This window comes from Ursus americanus, chromosome 8 (assembly GCF_024610735.1).
Source record: "Ursus americanus isolate L20-20 chromosome 8, mUrsAme1.1.p, whole genome shotgun sequence".
Taxonomy (NCBI): Eukaryota; Metazoa; Chordata; class Mammalia; order Carnivora; family Ursidae; genus Ursus; species Ursus americanus.
The window spans coordinates 53,585,511-53,610,169 of record NC_142134.1 but is presented as its reverse complement, the minus strand read 5'-3'; the positions used below and the strand labels follow the sequence as shown (position 1 = coordinate 53,610,169).

Sequence of the window (24,659 nt, the reverse complement as noted above, 5' to 3'; positions counted from 1 at the left end):
GTACCAGCAATGGCATAATAGCATTTGGGATTAAATGAAGTGGGAATCTTGCAGTGTTGGAAGCTTGGTCATTTTGCCCATTTGGGTCTGGGTGAAATCCCCGAGATCCAGAACTCTTACAATTTATATAAAGAAAATCTCACTGACTTTAGACACATTCAGATGCCATAACTAAAGCTGATGTGCTATCTAACAGTTGCTTAGCTTGGTGCTTGATGTCCAAACCCACAAAACCAGCTCAGGTGGGCAGTGGGAACCCCAAGTGAAGGCTGGATACTGTCAGAGGGCTGCATGGAACCACTGCTTGTGTAGAGAGAGCAATGATTTAACAAACAGGAGAGGAAGCTGAAAAGGGAAATGGAACCAGTGCCCGGAGCTTTATCTGCTTTGTCCATAAAAGGAAACTAGACACTTGAGAGAAGCTTGCTCTCTACAGTTCGCTTGTTCTCGCTGCACATGGATTTATGTCTCATCCATGGTAAGCATGAGTCTCCCATGCAATGCCGTTTTTGTTTATTTAAATTGCTGAAATCCCAAGATCCATATTGGTTATCTGCTCACTTTATTTTTTTACTGTATTGTATTTTGTCATTCTTGTGCCTTTCAGAAAGCAATTGCAAGGCTCTAGTATTGTAGGCTAAACAATATAATGTATTCTCTCATTTGACTTTAATCTATTTCCTTGTCAATGAGGAATATTTCTTTCTTTTTTTTTTAGATTTGTTCACTTGTTAAGAGAGTGCACGTGAGTGCATGGTGGGCGGGGGGGGGGGCAGGGGCAGGATGAGAGAGAGAGCCCCAAGCCAACTCCCCGCTGAGTGTGGGGCCTGACGTGGGGCTTGATCTCAGAACCCTGAGATCAGGACCTGAGCCAAAACCAAGAGTTGACACTTAACCACCCCGGCCACCCAGGTGCTCCAATGAGGAATATTCCTTAAAGCTCGTGCTGTTTACATGCTAATGGTCATACCTCTGGTTGGTGGGATTGGGGAATCGCCCAGCATTGCTCCTGCTTCTGCAGTGCTGCCTTTTCCCACGCTTTCCATGCTGCTTCTCCATCTTGGCCCCTCTCCCACTGAGCTTGGGCTTGCCTCAGAACCCTTCTCCACCTCGGGCTCCAGACGATCACCCCCAATCAGTGGGAGCAAGCATCCCCAGGATGCCCACCACCTTACTGTCCTAGGGCTCTATCCTGTGTGATCTTAATTTCTTGCCTTTACTGATGCCAATTTTGGAAATAGGCCCACTTGTTTAAAACGCTTACATTATGCATATTTGGAAATTATGTGAAAACTTATCGTAGCAATAAGAGTTTGGGTTCTAAACTACTACGAACATTTAAACAACTAATAGATTTAATAATAATGAGTAATTTTATAAAAGGTCTCTTTTCTACATTAACCAAAGACTTTCCACCCTAGATTTATATGTGGTTCCCTTGGCCTATTAAACGTAAAGTGGCTTCTGTTTTTTCTTCCAGTCCCTGGGCTTCGCAGTTGACTTGATGGCATCAATGGCTCACAGTTTTCTAGAGCTCCATGGCCATCTTAAAGTTGATATGAATGTTCCTGACCTTTGGCAATGAACAATTAAACATGCTGGAAAGGACAAAACTAGGAAAGAATCTATAAGGGAAGCCCCCCTAAGAATAACTCATGGCAGGATTTCTGGAGCTGGAGGTGCAGGGTTTGTCCACACAAGGAGGTGGTGGCTGCCATGACTGTGGATGCCTGCCCATCTGGGGTTTTCACTCACTGAGCCAAAAGGTCAGTAAATGTCCCATGTGGGGAAGAGCTCTGTGGTCCTTGTGTCCCTGGGTCACAACAGTCAGGAGCATCAAGGGTCTGATGCAGAGTCACAGCAGTGTTTAGCCCCACCCCCTACTCGGTGTTATTACCGGAACTTCAAGAACTGTGGACAGAATACCTTCCTGAGCTGCCAGGGAGCTCTGTGTGGCCATCACAAGGCCCTATTGGCTCTGCCTCAGGCACAGTGCTATCCCTGCCCAATAAGGGCAAGGAGCTACTTTCCTCCGAGAGCAATGGCACTTGGCAGATGCTAGCTGGGTAGTGAGCTCTTACCTGTCCACTCTACATGGGGACAACATGGATGTCCCCGCCCTGTTTGCCAGTCTTCAGCTCACTATCCCAGGTATCACCGTCGGTTCCAAAGTCCCCTCAACCCTGTCTTCCAGATCTGCTAGGAATGAGCGCAAAAGAGATTGATAGCAGGCTACCCCTTACTCTCTGAGCAATGCTTTACGGCAAAAAGGTTTGAAAGTCTGTATCACATCTTATAAGGGAAGTTCTGTATCCAGGAAGAGAAGAGTATTATGAAATCCCTTATTATCATTCCAAGGGCACCAACTAGCCCTGGAAATTGGAAAGGTGATGCAGAAATCACCGATTCTCACAAGGCCATGGCCCTTCTCTAACGCAGGGTGGGGTCAGGGCGAAGGTCATTTCCCACTGGGTTGTAACTCTGAGCGGCAACTTGATGGATTTTAGCAGTGGGGTGGGGAGAAGGAAGGTTTCCCCCTCCACACCATAATAATATGAGAGACTCCAGGTCTAGGCCCACCTCTGCTCCCCACCCCTTTCACTTTCTACCTTGGTGCCTGATGAGCACCCCATCTTTCCTGCACTCTGGAACTGGGCGTGTGGATGGAGTAGGAGTGAAGGAGGTGAGTGAGGAAGAGAAAAGGGAGTGGAGTGGCAGGTGGGAGGGGGTTTGAGCCAGGATGTTCTGCATGCAGTGCCCAGCCTTGGCCTGACCCTACCTCTCAGGGGCAGTGGCTGGCAGGCAGGGGTTTTAGGTCATAGCTTCAACCATCATCTAGCAGGATATGTGTGAAAGGCAGTTTGGGGGTGTCAGTGAAATGGATGACAGTATACCTGTCTTGACATCCTAGCTGTCTGGAGGTAGGTGTGTTCAGAAGGCTGCCGCAGAGGGAAAAGGAACTGTAACGGGGGAATTGGAGATAAGGTGTGAGATATGGTGTGATCCAAGAGACAACAATATGGCTTAAATGGTTTACCTGGTCTTATAACCTAATGAAGAACAATTTCCATAACCCAATAAATGTTCTAACCGTTTGAGTATTTATGTCTGCATATACTCTTCACCTCTCTTATAAAAAAAATTCCAGGCTAAGTACACAAGTAACTATGGCATAACAAAGAATGAGCTGAGTGCTACAAGAGAGGTACACAGTGGCCCGAGACAAAGTGTGTGACAAGCTGCTTGGGATCTTGGGAGGTCCCAGCACCTACTAGCTTGTGGCCTTGAAGAGCCATTAGCCTCTTATTTTCCTCATTAATCAAATAGGATTTAATAATCTCTCTACAGCAGAATTTTTGTTAAGATTAGAGACAATATACGTCAAGTACCTACCACTGGCCCCAACAGCTGCCACTTTTTAAAAAAACTGTATTTATCTACTTGAGAAAGAGCGTGAGCAGGGTGCGAAGCAGAGGAAGAAGCAGACTGCCAGCTGAACAGAAAGCCCCATCTGGGAACTCCGGGATCATGACCTGAGCCAAAGTCAGGCACTCAACCGGCTGAGCCACCCAGGCGCCTGAACAGCTACCACTTTTATGAGCATTTTTAATCAAACTGTGGATAAAGCTTTTGTGTCCCACGGAAATACACCTTCCCTGGATGGGAACATCCTGAGGAATGGGATCAAGGAATCCCATAGGGGCGTTCTGATCAAAAGGCTTCAAAGAACTTCAATCAACTTTTAAGAGCACACCGTTTGGACTGGGGGCGAGGGGAGAACCTTGGATTTCTATGTGCCTCCCGAGCCACGGTTAGGATAGCTGCTGCCGGTAGCTGAGGTCTGCCTTCCCGCCAGCGTGCTAAGCCCTTTACGAGCACTTTCCATCTTTTCCTCACAGTGGGCCCCAAAGCACGTACCGTCCCATTTTACAGGTAAGAGAATGGAGGAGAATAGAGGTCCAGCAGCTTGCCTAAGCCAACCCTGTGGTGGAGTTGGGATTTGAGTTTAAGTCCAACTCTGCGGCCCAAACTCTCAGCCACTTCCCTAAAGTCAGCTTCCAGCTCCACTGAGCAAAAAAAATGCTGCAAGAGGCCGCCTGGCTCCTCCACCGCCGCCTCCCTCTGCAGCTAGCGCCCCCCCCCCCGCGTCCCACTCCCTCTCCTCCCTGCTCTCCCTTCCCCGCTCCCTCGTCTCTGAAGTTGGTGCTCCGTGCCCTAATTGCCTCAGAGCCCCCCTCGCTCCCCGGGAGTGAAACTGCCCGAGGCTACCTGCTGGGCTGGACTGTGGCAGGTCGGCGGGTTTCCTGCACCGCCCCCCCCCCAGCCCCGAGCCCGCTCGCGCCGCAGGCTTCCGTCTCCCGGGGCTCTTTTCACACCCCAAGGCCGCTGGGAACCGCCCCGAACCCCACTCTAGGGCAGGCGCCGCGAGGGGAGGAGAGGTGAGGCGAGGGGGGTGTGTGCGCGGGGTGAGCGTGAGTGTGTGAGTGTGTGTGCGTGTGCATGCGTGCGCGCGCCGGACCCGCGGGAAGGAAGAGGCGCCGGGTCCAGCGGCTGCGTCACCCGCGCGGTTCAGCAATGGGGCTGACTGGGGTTTGGGGGGGCTGGGGGGGCGACGCTTCAGCCTTCGCTGTTCGAGCCCCTGGTTCCTGCCTGGCCTGCCAGCGCCCCATAGAATGGCCCTGCCTCAGTTCCCTCCTTGCCATTGTGTCCAGCCCTGGGACAGGACGAAGGGGCCATGCGGGGGAGGGCCAGGTGGCGAGGTCGCCTTCCCGCGTTGCGTGCGGTTTTCACTTTGTTCGTTTCGCGGGGTGAAAGCGAGGGTGCGGACGAGGCGCCACTACGCGGGGGAGCGAAGAGAGGGCGGGCAGTGCCACCTGCTGAGAGCGCCGCTGGACGAGAGCGGCGGGCAGCGCCACCTGCTATAAATAGGCTGCCGAGGACAGGGCGTGCGACCGCACATCCCGCCGCGAGGGCCTTCGTCACGCGCGGGGCCCCAGTCCTCGGAGCCCGGGCGGACGGCTGGCCAGGACCCTGCTCCTGGGCTGGCTGGGGAGGCGCCCGGACCCCGCCTCCCCCTCCTCCCACCGCCCGGTCTGAACCCTGAGGATGGGCCGTCCGGCAGGGGAGAGGCAGGGAGAGGAGGGAGGCCGCGGCGGACCCGCACTGCAGCAGCTGTTACCCGCATGTGACTCGCCTGTCCCGGCCGTGCCGCTTGGGCAGAGTCACAAGGCGCAGAGGGGAGGGAGGGAGCAGCGCGTCCCCCTCTTAGGTCTCTGGGGACCGAGTTGGGAGATCCCGGCTTCTGCCCTCCCCTCGCCTCCCCCGCGCTCGCCCAGCCGGGGAGGAGGAAACGCGAGCCGCGCGCAGACACCTCCTCCTTCGCCGCCGCCGCCGCCGCCGCGCTACCGTGCCTGTTGCTGCCGCCGCCGCGGGACCCGCCGTGTCCCCAGCTGGGTGAGGAAGAGGCGGGAGCCGAGCGGAGGGGATCCCTCCCGGCCCCCCGCCGCCTAAGCGCGCAGCCGGCCCGGCGCAATGGGCGCCCCGCCCGCCCAGGCGGTCCCCACGCCGCCCCCGAGCACCTGCGCGCGCCGGCCCGGGCCCGGGCTCTGAGCGCGCCGAGGTACAGGTAGGTGCTTTCTGGGGCTTCCACGCCTCCCGCGGCATCCCGGCGGCCCCCCGGCACCAAGCACGCCCCTGTGCTCCCGGGCCCGCGAAGCTGGGATCCGGCAGCCCAAGGGCGTTCCTGCTGTGCTCGCCGCGCCGGGGGCTTCCGCGGGGGGGTTCATTGCCACCTCGTTGCCCCCCTACTTGAACGAAAGTGAAACCTTCAAGTTCATGACCGCCCAGGAGCTCCTCCAGCCCCCCTGTTCACTCCTGCTCGCTCGGCATCTACCCCCTCCCGCCAATTATCTCTGGGGGCTGTTGTGTTTGTAGGGCCACCGGACTGAGGGGGAGGGTGGTCAGAGTGACCCCTTGCTATCCTTTAAAAGTTCACGGTACTTCGCAGTAGTAACTTCGGCAGCTTCGCTAGGGCGCACAACATTTCTTTCTATGGGCACATCCTGTCCCAGTCATTTTGAAACCCTGCTTGATTGTTTCTAGCTGCTTCCTGATCGTTCTGTGATTGAGACCCCCCTCGAACCTCGCCACACGCTGTTGTTGTTTTTAAGATACTGTTTTCTTTGAAATCCACCTAGAGATGGCTTTACCTGTTATTTTATTTAAAATAGATCATTCTCTGAAAGTTGCTTAAAAAGGAAAAGAAATTGAAAGTGATGATTGTTCCTCCCACCAAACGGTTTAATTTTCAGAGTGCCTTACATTAATGAATAGGTATAGATCTCTCACTCTTCCTTTTGGATGGTTGGATGATTTCATTTATTAATATAATCAGACTTTGAAAGAGCATTTTTAAATGACCTGGTTTAAATGGGTCACACCCAAGAAATCCAGCTATCTCTGCAAGCCCAAACTTCAAAACTTTACACACTGTACTTAAGCAGAACTACAGAGGCCTTGATCGAAACCCCTTCTTTTGGAAAGCAGAAATTCATTCTTTGCCTAGATTTGATGGGACTGATAAGAGTTGGAGCATAGCCAGCTCTGGGTTTTGGTGTGTGTTGGGAGCCTGTTCTGCGTTGGAGGGGCTGGGGTGGAAGAGTGAACGGGGAGTTGTTGCAAGAGGCTGGGGATCCGCCTTGCTAAATGACTCTCCCGTGTTTCTGAACACTTCATGTTCTAGGACTCTCTTGGGTTAGGGATCCCTGAAGCAGCTAGAGTTGAGATGGCTTCTCTTGCTTGGGGAGGCAGTGTTCCTCAGGATCAGCTCCTTCCCGAGAATCCTGAAGGCTGTCTAAAGGACTAAGAACATTGCATGAAAAAGTTTGTATAAAAAAGGATCGACTGCTTTTGTAAACAGGTGTTTCCAGAACTGTTTGAAATGGAATGCTTATCAAGGTCTTCAATCTCCCTGTTTCTTTTTTTTCTACCAAGTTATAGAGAAATCAGACCATAAAAAGGGCTTTCTCCTTAGATTTATCTGAAAGTAACCCTTGACATAATATGAGCTACTGGACAGTGGACACAGCTGTGAATTACAGGGTGTAGTGTGAAATGTTTAGGGGATACTTTCTGAAGTGAACACTAGAGGAATGCTCTGAGACTATTAACTGAGTGCAAGGAGATGTAAAAGGGACTAAGTGGGATTCCAAGCAGTAAACAAAATTATCAGGTGATAATGAAAATAAATGTCTTTATGTTGATTTGTCCAGCCATTTGCAAACTAGTCAAGTAGGGGGAAGATTCATTGGGGTAGTTATAAAATATTAACATCAAATTAGTTTTGCAAACGGGACTCCCTGCCATAGTCTACCGCTGTCTTTCCCACTGAGAGGTCTGGGGATTTCCCTTCTCACTATGATAGCATTTCTGGTTGAGTGCTGTTGTATCTGTATTGGGATGACGCCTCCCCCACATGACATTGATTGTCGTAGGAAGTACCAGAAGGTACGGGGAGGAAGTGAGTGACTGAGGAAATGCAGCTTGCCTCTTCTTCCTCATTATCCAGCTGTTGACAGTCTTTGCCCTCCATTTCCACAGAAGGCAGCCTCGGCCAGAGAGGCTGCATCACAATCAAATAGACTCCTGGGCAGAACCAGATGTGGGTGAGCAGCTCCTCTCTGCCAGATCTTCTGGCATCTTCTGGGACAGACCCCCGGTGAGCAGCAGGGAGTGGCACTTACCTGTTCCCCATTCACACCAGCAGGTTCGACCATTATGATGCCCAGAGTAGGGATGCCTGCTTGAGAGGTTTCTGTCTTTGAAAAGGCTTTTAATTTTATCTTGTCAAAATGGTAACTCCCTCAGGCCCCTTTTCCACTCTTCATGGCATTCCTCTGAAGTTCCCCAGCCTCCCCTCCTTACGTTCCCCAGATGACCTAAGTCTGCTTATGCGCTGCCGTAGTTTGCTTTGCCCTTTTCCCGGTCTGCTGGGCTGTGTTTCTTAAGTATAATGGCCACAAGAGTGTCGATATGTGATATGTTTTCCAGCCCTCTTCTTTTCCTGGTCATTAAAACTTGGAGGATCAGAGTCCGTGCGGTAAAGTGACTGATGGCACTCAGCAGACAGGCAATGTTGGGTTCCAAGCCCCCTGGTGATGGCAGAGGATGGAGGTTTCAGGGTAGAACTGCTACCTTACAAATTGCCTTAGCTGACTTTTATCTTATTTCTTCCTTTCCAACCCCACTTCCCAAGAAAAAGATTTTTAACCAGGTTCTTCACAAAAGACATGAAGGTTTCCATTCTCACATTTTTTGACATTTTCTAGCTGCGATTTCCATTTGATGGGCTCTTAGATTTAAGGGCAATGTGTCCCTTTTCAGGTTTTCGAATGTTTAGAAAAGGATTCGTTATATTTGGGCCGTATGAATAATCTTGACACTTGGGTTTCAGTAAAGCTGTGCAAAATGTAGGAAAAATGTTTTATTGCCAACAAAGGCATTGAATTTTGAGTATGCCTATGTCCTTTGTGACACGCAGCAGTGTTTTCCTCTTAAAAAGAGAGAGTACATATTTAACAACACGTTAATTATGATCAGTAAACCTAAGTTTCCAAAGTAGGTGAGTACTTACAAGTTTTTTGTCAAACTTAATGAATTGATACACGTAAAGGTCTTAGAACAGTGCCTGATACAGAGTGAGCTCTCAGTAAATATTACTCATTGCCATTCTTTTGTTTATTTGATACTTCTTTTTTGTTTTTAAAGATTTTATTTATTTATCCGACAGAGATAGAGACAGCCAGCGAGAGAGGGAACACAAGCAGGAGGAGTGGGAGAGGAAGAAGCAGGCTCATAGCGGAAGAGCCTGATGTGGGGCTTGATCCCATAACGCCGGGATCACGCCCTGAGCCGAAGGCAGACACTTAACCGCTGTGCCACCCAGGCGCCCCTTATTTGATACTTCTTAAGTATAATTTTGACATTAGAGTTGGATTAATGAGACCAAGCAAAATTTAGATAGAAAAACAACCCAGCTAATTCACTAGAAGGATATTTTAGATTTATTCCCTTCTAGAGTGTATCACAGAGAATAGAAATTTGGGCATAAGACAAATCCTGCCTACACCATTAGTCAGAGAACCTTTAGGGAAATGGGGATGATAAGACAGACATCTCAGAGTTGTAAGAATACAGAAGATCATATCTGTAATGTCCAAGAAGAGGTAGTTGGTCAGTAAGTATTCCTCTAGCAAAGTGGTTTAAGAGCAAGCGCGAAGTCTGGAGTGGAAGGCCCTGGGTTTAAGACGTGGTTCTGCCATCTGCTGCTAGGATGACGTTGGGCAAGTGACCTTACTTCTCTGTGCCAGCACCTTCTCTCTCATCACTTATCTGAAAGGTGGAGCTGATAATGGTAAAAATCCATTAGAGTCCTTATTTAGATATGATAATAATAGTCTATTGTCCAGGGTTGTTGTGAGAGCTCAGTTAACAGTCACACAGTAAATGCTATTATCTATGTGTTAACAGTCATTATTATTACTTTCAGGAGAATAACAAAGCAGCCATGCTGGAGGGAGGGATATACACGGCTGAGGGCCAGCAAGGGCCCCGGCCCCTTTATCCTGTGCCGTAAAGTAGAAGAGAATACAAGAAGTGGCCACAGTATCCTAAAGGACTAGGCTTACATTGGGTCTGATTTATGTAGGCAGGAAGTCATTCCAAACGTCATTATTTTATGTGTCAAATTAGAGAGGTGCATACTGGGCCTGGAGCATCCTTGATGACGAAGAGGTTAGATCCCGGACTCCAGGAGCCTCGCATGACGGCTCCGTGTGAAATAACCTACTGCCCCAAAGATCTCTGGAGCCTGTGGGCAATCCCCAGGGAGCAGCACACTGCTCTGATTGGGTGAGATTCTGGGACAAATAGTGTAGCCACGCCCCAATGGTCTTACTGCGTGAGACTAGAGGATTCAGGTGGCAGAATAATCCTGTTCAGCAGCATGCCCACTCCATCTGGGGTAAAGAGCAGAAAAACTAAACCAATGATTTGTAAGTGGAAGTGAATAGCTATCTGGAGACTCCCTGCCCATCCCTGGGCGGGGGGGCGACAGCTAATCAGTCTTGGCTGGTTCCTAACCTGGCTTGGAGCTAGAAGCTTCAGCACCTCTCCCTTTTTTTTTTTTTTTTTATTTAATGTTATTTATTTATTTGTCTGGGGGCGGGGCACATGCAGGGGAAGCGGCAAGCAGAGGGAGAAAAGGCTCCTTGCTCATCAGGGAGACTGATGCGGGTCTCGATCCCATGGTGCTGGGATCATGACCTGAGCTGAAGGCAGACACTTAACCGGCTGAGCCACCCAGGCGCCACCCAGGAGTCCCAACACCTCTCCCATTATCCCCTCTTTTATTCCCTCCTCCCCTCCCACCAGCACTCGGAGAAGGTGACAGCTGAATCTGCAGTGCCTGTGGTATTTATTGCTAGCTTCTGGAAAGTCCCCCTCCTATTCCCCCGTGATTTGCTGGGACGGCATGGAGGGGGGCCGAGAAGAGAGGGGGTTCCTAATAGCGGCTTGCTAACCCCTGCCATCTCTTCTCTCGCTTCCTAATCAATAAACCCCGTTCTTTCTTCTTGTACCTCCCCCACATTTGTATTCTTGACAGGAAGATGCAAGCAGCTTTCTATCCCCACACAATGTTGGGGACATTTGGTATTATACATTATGAAAACCAGATTACCCGATTTTAGAGACAGAAGACAACTTGAGGATGATCTTGTTTTAGTCTCTTATAAGAATAAACTTGAGATTTGAAGAAGTTAAGTGACTCGCTTTCTCAGCTGTACCCTTGAAAGTGTTTTCATCAGGAAACTGAGGTTCTCTGCTGCCTTGGATGGCAGTCAGGGATCGGATTGTCCTAATTCTGTCACCCAACTTGGACAAACCACTTAATTCTCCAGAACCACGTCTCCTCATTTCAAATATAAGGGAAATCTTTTTTTTAAAAGATTTTATTTCCTTATTTGAGAGAGAGCGAGCACAAGCAGGGGGAGCGGTAGAGAGAGAGGGAGAAGCAGGGTCCCCACTGAGCAGGGAGCCTGACTTGGGGCTGGATCCCAGGACTCGGGGATCATGACCTGAGCCGAAGGCAGACCCTTAACCCACTGAACCAGACTGGTGTCCCTCAAATATAAGGGAAATTTCTAAAGAGCTTAGGAGGACATTTCTGGCTTTCAGATTTTATAATTCGAAGTGCATGCCTTCAGGGATATTTGATACAGAAGGACTCACTAACGGATGATTGCAACTGTTCTAATAAAAGTATCTTTGTGTTGGGATGACTACCATGTTTATGGACAGCGGTAGGTAGGAACTGTGTAGCGTACAGATGGTCTCTGTGAGGGACAGAGCTTGTACGCAGACGAATCTACCAATAAGAACACAGCTAGACGTTCGCTGGAAGAACAGATCATCGCAGTATCTCTTACTGAGGGTAGGAGGCACGAGAGCCCTCTTAGAATCGGTAATTCTACCTGGGACGGATGGTCAGAGGTTGCATGCCAATGCTGTGGACTGAGATGGCTTAAAAATAATCTAATGGTGTATTAGTTTTATTTGAATAGATCATCTATTTCGCAGAACTTGTTATTGAAAAGTAGTACAACGGTTACTCACCTAGTCTAAGTTACCATGAATCTTATAACCACAGAATCGCTGATAAATAATTACTGCTATCTTTGGGGTAAAATTTATTTTTTTTTAATTTTTACTTATTTAAGTAATCTGTACACTCAGCGTGGGGCCCGAACTCATGACCCTGAGAGCAAGGGTCACATGCTCTTCTGACTGAGCCAGCCAGACACCCCCTGGAGTAGAACTTACTATTTGATAGTTTACAAACAGTGTTACGGACCAATCTACTTTTTACAGAGAAACCAAGAATGTGCCACGACTGGTTCAAAAATGAAAACTCTAGGTATTTCAGTAGTTTTGTCAATGACATGGCAGAACTAATATAATGACTATTTATTTACTAAATGTTTGAAATTCTAAATTGTGTAAATTTTTTTTGCACTATGTACATATTGCCTTACAAGAGAACTGAAAATAATCCTGCATAGTGTTGCCACCATATTAATAATTGCCTCATCTACACTAATTGGTAGATCTCAGGTCTCCCCTTTGTAATATTTCTAGTACTTCTTTAAACATGTCTTGGGATTAGCGGCTGTCAACGGTTAGAACTTGAAACAGATTCAGTTACAGGAGTGGAAGTTGAGCCAGACGTTTAATGCCACTCTCACCAGGTGAAAGAGAGAAAAGAGAAGAGAGAGAGAGAGACCATTATTTATGGGGTTATATGAACTTCAAGTCTGTTTTCATCATCAAGAGAGGTTGTACTTTAAAGGAGAAGAGACAGGGACGACGTTTCCATGAACTATGCTGGAGCTCGAAAGTGTGGGTTTATTTCTGAACTTTTGAACATTTAAAATTGAAAACTAGTTCTGAACTGTGTTCAAATCCTCTTATAAAAATTCACTCTTATCATTTATGCATCTGTAGCATATAGAAAAATGTAATTAAAGGAATCGACTTCAGTTCATTTTCAGAAAATGTTTAGAATTTGAATATTGAATATATTCCCAGTTCATACACAGCCGTCTTGTCTCTTATTTCCTCACACGGTGGAAAAGGGCAAGAGAGCACCCCGGGTCTCTTTATGGGGGCACTAATCCCATTCATAAGGGCTTCAGTCTCATGACATCACCTCCCAAAGTCGTGACCTCCAAATACTATCACATTGGGGATTAGGAATTCAACATTCAGTCTGTAGCAGTGACTCCTTGGCCTTTGGCTTGGCCAATAAAATAGTGATGCCATTTATAGAGATACAGTTTATGGGCAACAAGAGAAGTTATGGGAAGCGGGGAGATGAGATGAGTTAGTTTAAAAATAACTAAATTGAAGGGCACCGGGGTGGCTCAGTGGGTTAAACATCCGACTCTTGATTTTGGCTCAGGTCATGATCTCAGGGTTGTGGGATCAAGCCCTGTGTGGGGCTCCGGGCTCAGCGGGGAGTCTGCTCCTCTCCCTTTCCCTGAGTCCCTGCCCCCGCTTGCAGGTGGACACGCAAGCTCTCTCTCTAAAATAAATAAATAAATCTTTAAAAAATGACTAAATCGAGGCTGAGATACCTCTAGGCTACCCAGATAGAAATATCCAGGTCTGCCCTGATCTGGATCTCAGCAAGGAGGTCCAATGGGAGACGTGCACGTGGGAATCATCAGGGTCTATGTGGTAGCTGCCATTCTTGGGCAGCACTCAAGAGGATGGATCGAGAATCAGGAGCAGACTCTCCCACACCCACCTGTGACAAGCTCTCCAGGCCTCAGTGACCTAGGTCCCAACGATGGCAATACGAGTCGTCTATAACCGAGGCTAGGGTTGGAGATGAAATGGAATGAGATCACACTCGCGGTGGGCCCAGAGTGCACATGCTAGCAGCAGCAGAAATGCTCGAATGTGGTTGTGGACACCCAAGCCACTAGGTGAGACTGTCCAAAGAAAGCAAGTGGAATGAGGACAAGGGATGGAATTTAACAGGGAGGAAAAGCCACCAAAGAACCTGAAAGAAGCAAGCAAGGAGGTAAGAGGAGAAGCAGAAGGGTTTCAAGCAGGAAGGAGTGCACCACTGAGAAATTCATCAGAAAGGACAGAGCAGTTAAGGAGTAAGAAGCCCCGTTTGGGTTTCACAGCCAAAGGTGTGGATGACCTTAGCGGGAGCAAGTTCAACACATAGGCAGTGCGTCTGGTCACAATCAGGATTGTCAGTGGGCAGTAGGAAGTGAACCAGTAAGTGTAGACGTGGGGAAGGAAGAGTTGTGGCTCAGGAGGGTGAGGTCAAGGGAAAATGTCGGGTTTTTTTCTTTTTTTTTTTTCAGATGGGAGAGACTTCATTTATTTGTTTACCATGTTATCGAGCCTCTATTGTGAGTCAGACACGGCCAGGCACTGGGGACACAATGGTGAATCAGACAGATGCAGTGTGTAGGTGCTCGGGGGGTACATGAGAGAAGGAAGATCCAGCGAGCAGATGGGGAAGGACGAGGCTTGAGATCCAGTAGACGGCTCAGCTCTGCACAGAAGGGTTTTGTCCCCAGTGGAACAGGAAGGCGTTAGGATACATCAGATGTGGTTGTTGAAAATCACCCATAGAGGGGGGAAGGCAGGTGAGAGAGTGTGGGTCTACTGGAAACAGCATCTTCTACTGATGAGGAGAGCGAAGTGTGGGCATGATGGCTTATAATACAGGAATTAAATGAAACAAGATTTATGGTGATATTTGGAGCAAAACCGGCACCAATTACATGTTAATGAAATTTGAATTCATGTTCAGCACCTCTGGACTATGTCAGGGAGAGGCTTTTAAAACTTAAGTAGTATCACAATCGAAAAGGTCAGTTGTTGAAAACTGGTCCAGTGGCCTATGATAATGGGTAGATAGCTGCTGTTTTTTTCTCTCAAAATTACTTTTTGGGGGGAGAATCACCACTACTGAATTTGATGATCTGAAAAAAATTCTTTGAGGGACCCCTGGCTGGCTCAGTCCATAGAGCACGCAACTCTTGATCTTGGGGGTCATGAATTCGAGCCCCACAGTGGGCGTAGAGATAACTTAAAAAAAAATTCCTTGAAACATACGTTAATAGAACAGGGTTTAAAGGTATCTGAGCGGGACAATAGTGTTTAATGTCCTGCTTGCTTTTGCTGGCTCTGCGAGGCTTATAAACGTTTAACAGGAATTTCCCAGTGGGATCTTTGGAACCTGTAGTGCGAGTGACAGTTACGGCATTCTCGAGTTTTACATGAAGCAGTTTGAAGAGGCTCTTTCTAGGCCAAGCACCTTGTTTGAACTAAGATCCGTTTCTTCCCATGTTTGGGTTTCAGGCTTTTAAGTTCTGAAATAATAACTCTTCGAAAGTAGGTGTTGCTGTGATTTCATTAAATTCTAATGCCTTTGTTTTTCTCCCCCAGGATTCTGCCTCAGAAGCACGTAAGATAGATTGCTCGTTCTCAAATAGGAAACAGTGGCAACGTTTTGCTGAGTTTCCAGACCTTTCCCAAGATGGAACCAATAACATTCACAGCGAGGAAGCATCCGTTTCCTAACGAGGCCTCCGTGGACTTCAGCCTGCAGCTGGCGGGCTCGCTGCGAGTGCACGCCCTGACCACCATGCCGATGCTGCCCTGGGTCGTGGCGGAGGTGCGACGGCTCAACGGGCAGGCCTCCAAAAAGGAGCCCGGTGCCAGGCAAGTCCGGCTTTGTGTTTCCCCCTCCGGATTGAGATGTGAACCTGAGCCAGGGAAAAGTCAACAGTGGGATCCACTGATCTGTTCCAGCATCTTCGAGTGTAAGCCCCAGCATGTTCACAAACTGATTCACAACAGTCACGATCCAAGTTACTTCGCTTGTCTGATCAAGGACAGTGCAGCCAGTCAGCAGAGTATCTGCTATGTGTTCAAAGCCGACGATCAAACAAAAGTAAGTGGAAGTGGGGACGAAAACGATGGCGGTGTATCGGGATGGCTTTCACGGCGTGGGGGGCAGGACCTTGACTTTACGGATGGATACTGGGATGGATAAGATGATGCTGCGGTCGTACATAGATTATTTCACTGGGTTTTTGGTCTATGGGCGTAGTTTTTTTAAAATATAGTTTTAAAGGACACTTGATAACAGCTATTAGGAATTATAAGTTTATGAGTTGAAAAATTCAACAGAGAAATCTGCCTCAACTTATAAATAAGAGCTGAACTGTGAGGGTTCAGATCATTTCAGGTGTGTGTTCTAAGGCAGTGCTTCTCAAACAGGAATGTGCACCTGAATCACCTGGAGAGCTTGTTAAAGTACAGATTTGGGTCTGGGAGGTCTGGGATGGACCCTAAGACTGCATTTCTTTTTTCTTTTTATTTTTAATTATGATATGTTAGTGACCATACAGTACATCATTAGTTTTTGGTGTAGTGTTCCATGCTTCATTGTTTGCATATAACGCCCAGTGATCCATGCAATACATTCCCTCCTTAATACCCATCACTGGGCTAGCCCATCCCCCCACCCCCTCCCCTCTGAAACCCTCAGTTTGTTTCCCGGAGTCCATAGTCTCTCGTGGTTCATTTTCCCCTGTGTTTACCCCCCTTCATTTTTCCCTTCCTTCTTCTAATGATCTCCCTGCTAGTCCTCATGTTCCACAAATGAGTGAAACCATATGATAATTGTCTTTCACTTAGCATAAGCTCCTCCAGTCCCGGCCACGCTGATGCAAATGTTGGGTGATCGTTCTTTCTGATGGCTGAGTAATATTCCATTGTGCATTTTTTTTTAAAGATTTTATTTATTTATTTGACAGAGAGAGGGAACACAAGCAGGGGGAGTGGGAGAGGAAGAAGCAGGCCCCTAGCGGAGGAGCCTGATGTGGGACTCGATCCCAGAACGCTGGGATCACGCCCTGAGCCGAAGGCAGACACTTAAGGACTGCGCCACCCAGGCGCCCCTCCATTGTGCATTTCTAACGAGCTGCGGGGGCGATGCTGAAGCTGCTTCTTTGCAGATTGCAGTTTGGGTAGCAGAGTCCTGCCTACATCAGTGAGCTCCACACCTTTCACCCTGCTTGAAAAATATATATGTATTTAGAAGCTATACACGAATACTATTAGCCAATTTCAAATTGGCTAATACTATTAGCCAATTGGCCTAGCCAATTAGCCAAGGTATCATGCTCACTTAGGCAAAGACTGTTGATAAGAATAGTGGATATGAATCCAAGTTTTGATACTTGCAGGTTTTGTGTGTGTGGATGCCAACTTTATGTCAGATCTGATTAACTCGTTATATCTCATGATGTGGCTAAGAAGAGTATCATATGAGAAATGGTGAAAGTATCATCAGTTTTATGACTTTCCTGGGTGTTGGTGCTTGCATTGTGGTTACCATGTTTTGTGGTTCTGCAGGACTCATTTAAAGTCACTTGTCCATTTTGTGAAGCTCGGTTTAGATAAAATTGAAAATATAATCCCTATGGCCATGTTCTCAGTTGGGCCCATATGAACTGCACTTTGATATAGCCTCGGGAAAGCAAACAGGTGAGGGCCCCACTGCTGACTAACCCTGTGAGCCAGCCGAGGAAGGCCCCTGCCAGGCCTAAGCATCCCTCTGTGGCTGTCTGCCACGCACACTGAATGAGGAGGACAGCACAATCGTGTGGTAAAAGTCAGTAAATAGAAACAGAAATGCTAATGGTTTTCTCCTTGTACCCCACTGGGGTTTTTTTGGTTTTTTATTTGTTTGTTTGTTTTGCATACCCTCCAGGGTGCAAGAGCTTCATTTGGAAATTCATGTTCTTGGTGACTCAGTAGATTCTTAGAGACTCATTTTTAAGCAAAAGCGGTTCTTTGACTCATTCATTCAGTGAATGCTGCTCCAGGTGCCTAGCAAGAGCATATTAGTACAAGCCAGAAGGAAGGCAGAAGCAACAACAGGTAACTATCACGTGGTCCGCGTCCAGGTCATGGCTGGAAGACAGAGAACGGAGCCTAACACCCTGGCTGTAAGGAAGGTTTTCTTCAATAAAGGCTAATTTGAAGCTTACAACCACTATTTTACCCACAGAATTGAATATCTCCTTATTCATAAATCAGTTAATGTTATCATCCACGCATCTCAAATAGACAGGACAGCATCCCAGTACAGAGGTTCTAAGGGACCGAATTCCAGTCAAAGTCTGCCACTTACAAAACCGGGTGGCTTCGGGCAGCTCTGAACCTATTGTCTCATCTGTAAAATGGGGATAATTATCGTGTCTATGTCATAATGTTGCCAGGGGGACCAAGGGAGCTAGAACAGCACCTTAGTAAGCACTTAGGGCCATAAAAAGTCTTCCTTAAAGAAAGTTTTACTGGAAGCAGATTATATGCTAATTTCACTTCAGGTCTAAGGTACCAGGAAAAAGGAGGCCAAGATGCGTGTCTTCAGCTTCCAAGATCCTGGTCCTATAAACTAGATGCTTTAAAAACTGCATAAATAAACTTAATGGTTCCTGTAATTTGGGCAAATTCCAGAAGGTAAATGAAAGGACCGGACAGCCTGTACTCCAGGCCTGCTCTATATAAGGGCCGACTTGCCTTGGGGAGAGCCTTTGCGTGGAATAGTTGTCCAGCACTTTCCACTTTTGATTCTTTCCCAAAATTTTTTACAGCCATCTGAGAACAGGCTCCTGGCCAGTCATTCAGATGCCTGACAGGAAGAAGAGATTTATAACGAAATTCAGTAACTGGAGCTCCCGGTCGTGGTGAAAGTAGACAACTGGCCTTACTCTGCGTTCTGAAAAGCCATGGTAGAAATATGAATTAGGTCTTGAGTTATTTTTGGCTTGTGTACGGTTTTTCCAAACACAAATTGCCGGTATTCGGAGTAATACATTGCTGTCGTCCTGCTCCTTGTAGAGAGGGGTAATTTGTAGCAGGGGTACCTCAGTCAGTGATTCGGTTTTGTTGCAAACTGAATGGTAAACCGAACGGGCCCCGATTCTCCGGCGTGATAGCTTTTACGTTCTTGGGACATCGGCACCGTATCTCGTGGTAGAGGATTACTGCTGATGGAGCACGTTAACCTATGTTATCATTCCTCGTGATTATTTGAAACATTTGCTCAATGAAATCATTCTCTAGATTAAGGCCTCTCCTAAGTAGGTGAGGTCACTTTCAGCTGTGCTTTGCCAGAAGAGATGTATGTATTTACTTCCACGGCTAGAAGCACAAAACTGCTGTGTGAGAGGAAACCCTTCGAGAGCATATAAATTAACTTGCTGAAGAATGTCTAGGGAGAAGAGGCCTATAAAGGAATAATTTTTAGAGCACAAGATGAGACTGTTTCCCATTGTGTGTTCCATAGAATACATTCAAGGTGTTCCACAGGGAAAGGCTTCCACCACCAAAAGCATTAGGGCAGCATCTCCAACTTTTTGACAGGAGGACCCCCTTTTCAGTCTTAAAAATTATTGAGGATCCCAAAGAGCATGAATGTGGGTTATAATTATTAATAATTACTGTACTAGGAATTAAAACAGAAATTATGAAGGTACTAATTTCTTAATTTGTTAAAAAACAGAAGTAATACACCCCTTATATGTTAGCATAAAGAATATTTTTGTGAAAAATAACTATATATTTTCCAAAAATATCTCATGATAAGAGTGACATAGTTTTACTTCTTGTTTTTTTTTTCCACATCTTTTATTGTCTGGATTAATACAAATACCAGATTCTCCACTGCTTCTCCATTCATTCTGTCATGATATGTTGTTTTGGTTGAGGATAGGAAGAAAACTTGCCCTCACACAGATATGTGGTAGGAAAATGGAGAAACATTTTATAGCCTTTTTAGAAAATTGTGGCTATTTTTTTAATACTATACCAAAACTTGACAAGCGGTAGTTGCTCAAAGGTTTGTTGCAATATGAAATCTGAAACCACATCAAAGCACTCGTGCACTTTGTTTATTAGAATCCATTGGTGCGTCGTGCAAAGTTTTAAGGAATCTTTTAAGCACGTCCAACTGTGTAACATCGCGCATTGATTATTCGGAAGATATTGGTTCACTGAATTATAGAGTCCACGCTCTTAGAACCACGGTTTTAGAGAAGCTGTCTTTTCTAGTTCACTCTTGGGTTGTACACTAGTCCATGAAATCCCCAAATTTATTGGGCCATAGATTACATTTTTCTCATAACATTCAAGAACACCCCTCCGAACACATATGAACACGGTGGGATAAGGTTCTGGGTTGAAGTGTAGTTTTGAGTTTGGGTCCGTGGTAGGAAGTGAAGACATCCGTTCTGGAAAACAGATGGTTGCATGAGTGACCCTGACTAGGTCTTTCCCCCATCCCATCACAAAGAAATCAGGAGTTCTGCCCAGACTCGGCCCTTGAAAACTGGGTCTACTTCTTTCTTTCTCCAGTTCTTCATCTTCGTCTCTATGAAAATCTGTACTCAGAAGAACATCAGATTTGGGGCGCCTGGGTGGCACAGCGGTTGAGCATCTGCCTTCGGCTCAGGGCGTGATCCCAGCGTTATGGGATCGAGCCCCACATCAGGCTCCTCCGCTATGAGCCTGCTTCTTCCTCTCCTACTCCCCCTGCTTGTGTTCCCTCTCTCGCCGGCTGTCTCTCTCTGTCGAATAAATAAATAAAATCTTTAAAAAAAAAAAGAAGAACATCAGATTTGTCACTCACTTGAGTTTTACTGTGATCGTTCGTAAGAATATTTCTATTTCTATCTTTTTTTTATTTATGGAGGGAAAAACTCTGCTTCCTTGAAAGGGACTTTCCATCACTGAGTCGCAGGTGGTGTTAGCGCTGGGGCTTCTGACATTGTCTGTTGCTGTTTTGTGTCAATAGGAAGAAAGAATGGATTTTGAAAGGGGGAGAAGTGTAGGTTGGTGTGCGGGTGAAGGGAGGGGACAGTGGGTGCGGGACCCAGGGTAAGTCAGAGATTGGGTACACGAGAGCAGTTTTACTAAGTGCCCACTGTTTTTTAACTGATCTACCTTTTCTACTTGAAATATGCCCCAGCTCTTCAAACCCTGTGTTTGACTCTCTCCGGATGAGATCGGGTGCGTTCAGGGAGGTATGGCCGGAGACCTTGACTCTCTCCAGATTCTAATCTTCTGGATGCTGTGTCCAGTCTGGGCACAGCGTGGGTGTTTCATAATCGTGATGGGACAGATGTCATTAATGTGAGGGTGCTCATGGGCTTCCCCTCCTCCATCAGAGAAGCTTGTATTTGCTAGAATCGTTTTTTTTTTTTTTTTTAGTATTGTGAAATTGTATTTTATATTTTCTGAATTTAGGGTTGAAACTTGAAGTAAAAAATCAGGAGTATTCACAGATTTGTAACTGGATGAATACTAATTGTGACTGACAGAAAAACAATATTCTGTTGCCTATGTAACCAAAGGGACAATAAAATAGTTTAAGATAAACCCAGAGGACAACATGATTGTAAGGAAACAGCACATTCACAAGTAAGGAAAAGTTTTCTTTCACAGCTGAAGAGATGATAAAGTCAACAGAAAAAACAACCAATTATGCTGACACGTTAAAACCTCTGATAATGGACACACTATATAGAAGATAATGACTTTTTACTATCCTTTGTTAAGACTCTAAGACAAATGTAACATTTTAACAGAGAAAAAGCATCAATATAATACTTAGACAAATACGATGATTTACAGTAAAAATTTTAAACTCCTTTCTTAAAAAAAATAGCTATATTTGTCATTATTGTTCCTGGCATAATTTCACTCATCCATATTAATTATAATTTTTCACCAAAGTAATAACTTCTCTTCATAGAAAAAACTGAGAGGCGACAAGTAAAAAATGTCATATACAAGTATGCTAGCAGACTAGCAAAGCTTATAAGTCACATAACACAACTTTCTCTTTTTTTTTCCTTTTTTTTAAATTTCTTTTTTTAAATTTAAATTCAATTAATTAGCATATCATGTATTAGTGGTTTCAGAGGTGGAGGTCAGTGATTCATCAGTCTTATATAATACCCAGGGCTCATTACCTCACGTGCCCTCCTTAATGTCCATCTTGCAAGCCTTATTCTTCACTCTTCCAAAGAGGAAGGGTCATTTCTTACTGGGAGAGAGGTTAAGTTCATCTCCATAATAAAGTGCTAAAACCTTCGGGATGGGGAGGAGGGGGGCAAGTGTGGGAAAGGAGCCTGGGGTCAGGGGTAGAGTAACTGCATGAACTTATAGAAGTAGACTTCTAGAAAGAAGTCTGCATATAGACGAGGACTTCATTAAACGTTGCTGAGGAAGATGTATTCGAGAGGCTGTCAGTGTCCTTTGAAGGAATGGGTTTCCTTTTCCATTTTTTGGCATCTAAACTGCATTTCTTGAATGTGACACATACCTGAAACTGAGCCCGGTGGGCTCCCTTACCACGAAGTTTAGGAGTACTTAACTATTTGTAGACAACTTCAGAGCAATAAATATTTGCCTTTAAAATTTCCAGTGAAGAACCAGTATATTCTTGCATGCTGCCCTGTGAGGACGTTGGCTTTCTCATACCCGGCTTTTAGAGCTCCCTCACCCAGGCTCTCTAGATTAGGTTATGGTACATATTCAATGAAGAGGTGGTCTTCATTTGGTTTCCTGTGATTAGCAGGACTAAGACTTCAAATCCCTATCTAGAAAGCCAGCGTCTGCTTTGGCTGAGTTTTATGATTTAATTTAACATTTTTTTGGAATCTGATTTTTGATTGCAGCTTTGTTTTGGTTGCATTTTTCCCATTCCTGATTTGTCTTCCTAATTCCCCATCTGCATGGGATTTTACGTTAGTCTCTTAAACTACGTACAGCTTATTTCAGGGTTTTCCGTCGAGTCTGGCTCCCATGGCGTCTCTCGCGTGGCTGTTGTATTTGCCGGCTCCTTACTTTCTTTCTTTGCTAGAGCGAAGATGGAAATTGTAACACTGAGCTGGAGCGTTTTGTTCCTGAGCGTGAGGATTCCGAGGAATATAGGATTACTTTTCAGATGTTCTTCCCTGTTGCCCTTCTGCATTTGGTTTTCATAATTTCTAGATTTCAGATGTTAGTCTCTTTTTGTTCCCCGGGGGATGGTTCTGAGAAGGTTTTGTTGTGCAGATTTTGGAGGACTTTTGATCTATGTTCCCTTCCTGCCGGGCATCTTTGATCCTCTCTGGTTTATTATGTAAGGTTTCATTTGGGGTCCCACTCGGCAGCTATGACTCAGTGCGTGGTTGCCTGGAACAGTGTATCCGTGTCAGCTAATCAACACTTGACCGTCTGTCACGCTAGACAGAAGTCGGTGGCTGGGCGCAAAGGTTGGCAGGGATTCTTTTTCATCTATAAAAAGAATGTCCCGGACTGCGTGAACTCCGAAGTATTTGTTGGAGGGTTTGGGTTCGTGACACGGGATTGATTACATAATTTATTTTTGACTTTGAAAAATGAGTCTGAGGGCTTCAGAAGCATCCACCTTGTGAGAGATGCTTAATTTTTAGAAAGTCCTTGTTTTTCAGTATATACCACTTTACATAGCTTTGTGTTTTTCACCAAATGCTGGGAGTTTGTAATTATTTTTTGATATAAATCTGTTCCTAAGAATAGAGTTTACAAGTATCTTGAACCTAAAGTTGACTTGTATCTTGAAAGGGTTTATTTATAGCTAGACCTTCACTGCCCGGTGCAGCAGTCAGTAGCCCGATGTGACTGTTGGGCTCTTGCAATGTGGCGAGTTGGAGCTGAAATGGGCTCTGAGTGTCAAAACACAGTAGATTGCAAAGACTTCATTTGAAAAAAAAAAAAAAGAACTTAAAATATCTCAATAATTTTCTATGTTGGTTACATGTTGAAATGATAGTATTTTACATATATTGAGTTAAATAGAATATAACACTAGAATTAATTTCACCTGTTTATTTTACTTTCTTTGATAAGCCTACTAGAAAATTTAAAATTACGTATGTAGTTTGTACTCTCTCTACTAGTTAACGCTGGACTAGGCTAGCTACCCAGGAAGTATTTCCAGAAATAATCTGAACATTCATCACAGAGTGACTCCAGGCTTCCCCCTTCTCTTTGCTGCCTTCTGTTTGTTAATGATAGAATTTTGCTCAAAGTTCTTCCGAAAAGATCACATTCAAAACCATATCCTATTTTTAACTCTAGATATGTATTGAGATGGACAAGAACCCTGTGAGCCTCTAGTTTGGGATATACTGAAAGAGGTAAATCTCTTCTTTCCACTTTCTCTCTCTCTCTCTTTTTTAGACTTTATTTATTTGAGTGAGAGAGAGGGAGCACAAGTGGGGGGAGGGGCAGAAGGAGAGGGAGAAGCAGACTCCCCGCTGAGCCGGGATCCCTGCAGCACTGGGCTCATTCCCAGGACCCTGAGCTCATGACCTGAGCTGAAGTCAGATGCTTAACCAACGGAGCCACTCAGGCGCCCCCCCCCACTTTTTTTTTTTTTTTTAAGTACATTTCCTCCCTTTGGATGCTTGGGCATCTGCCCCACTAATGGTTGCCTGTGAGCCTGAACTAACAACCAGAGCAGACCAAGTGCAGAGCTGGCCTGGCTCTGAGAGCCTCAGAAGAAGCTGGTTGGCAGGTGGGGCTTGGGGGAGGAGCCGATGCAGGACGCAAGAGAAGAGGTGGCCTTGAGCGGTGCGGTCACTGATGTTGGACTCTTGTGTCTGACTGAGCCCTTCAAATCTGACTTCATGACAGCCGGTCCTGCAGAAACACTTTCTTAGTTGCTTTAGTTCTGGGCAGTGTGTCAGAAGCCATGATTCTTGTGGTTGAGTGATGTAGGTATTTGAAATGTTGCAGATTCAACATTAATTGTGTTGGAACCTTACCAGTATGTCATGTACTTGGCTGGGTGCTCTGGTACAAAATCAAATAAGATAAGATTGCCCCCTCAAGAGGTATAATGATGTTTTTATGTTCTGAATGCTGTACTGCCAGGAGTTAGCAACATCTGTAAGTTATAGAAGAGAAAATTTGGGAGAAAGGGAGGAGGTCTAGTGTAAGTGCCTACAGTTATTTGAAAAGCTGCC

General features: G+C 46.1%; 1 protein-coding gene across 5 annotated transcripts in view; it reads left to right on the top strand.

The window, feature by feature from the left end:
* Nucleotides 1-4,980: 4,980 nt before the first annotated feature.
* The window catches only part of TBC1D1 (TBC1 domain family member 1), a 223,451-nt gene continuing 203,772 nt past the window's right edge, over nt 4,981-24,659 (top strand). For 2 of the 5 annotated variants that reach the window (XM_045816359.2, XM_087864212.1), the window contains exons 1-2: nt 4,981-5,626; nt 15,034-15,541. In XM_045816359.2, coding sequence (XP_045672315.2) covers nt 15,125-15,541 — 417 coding nt within the window. In that variant the 5' untranslated portion in view covers nt 4,981-5,626; nt 15,034-15,124. The remainder of the gene's footprint in view (nt 5,627-15,033; nt 15,542-24,659) is intronic. The other 3 variants (XM_045816358.2, XM_045816360.2, XM_045816361.2) reach the window with 3 other exon arrangements.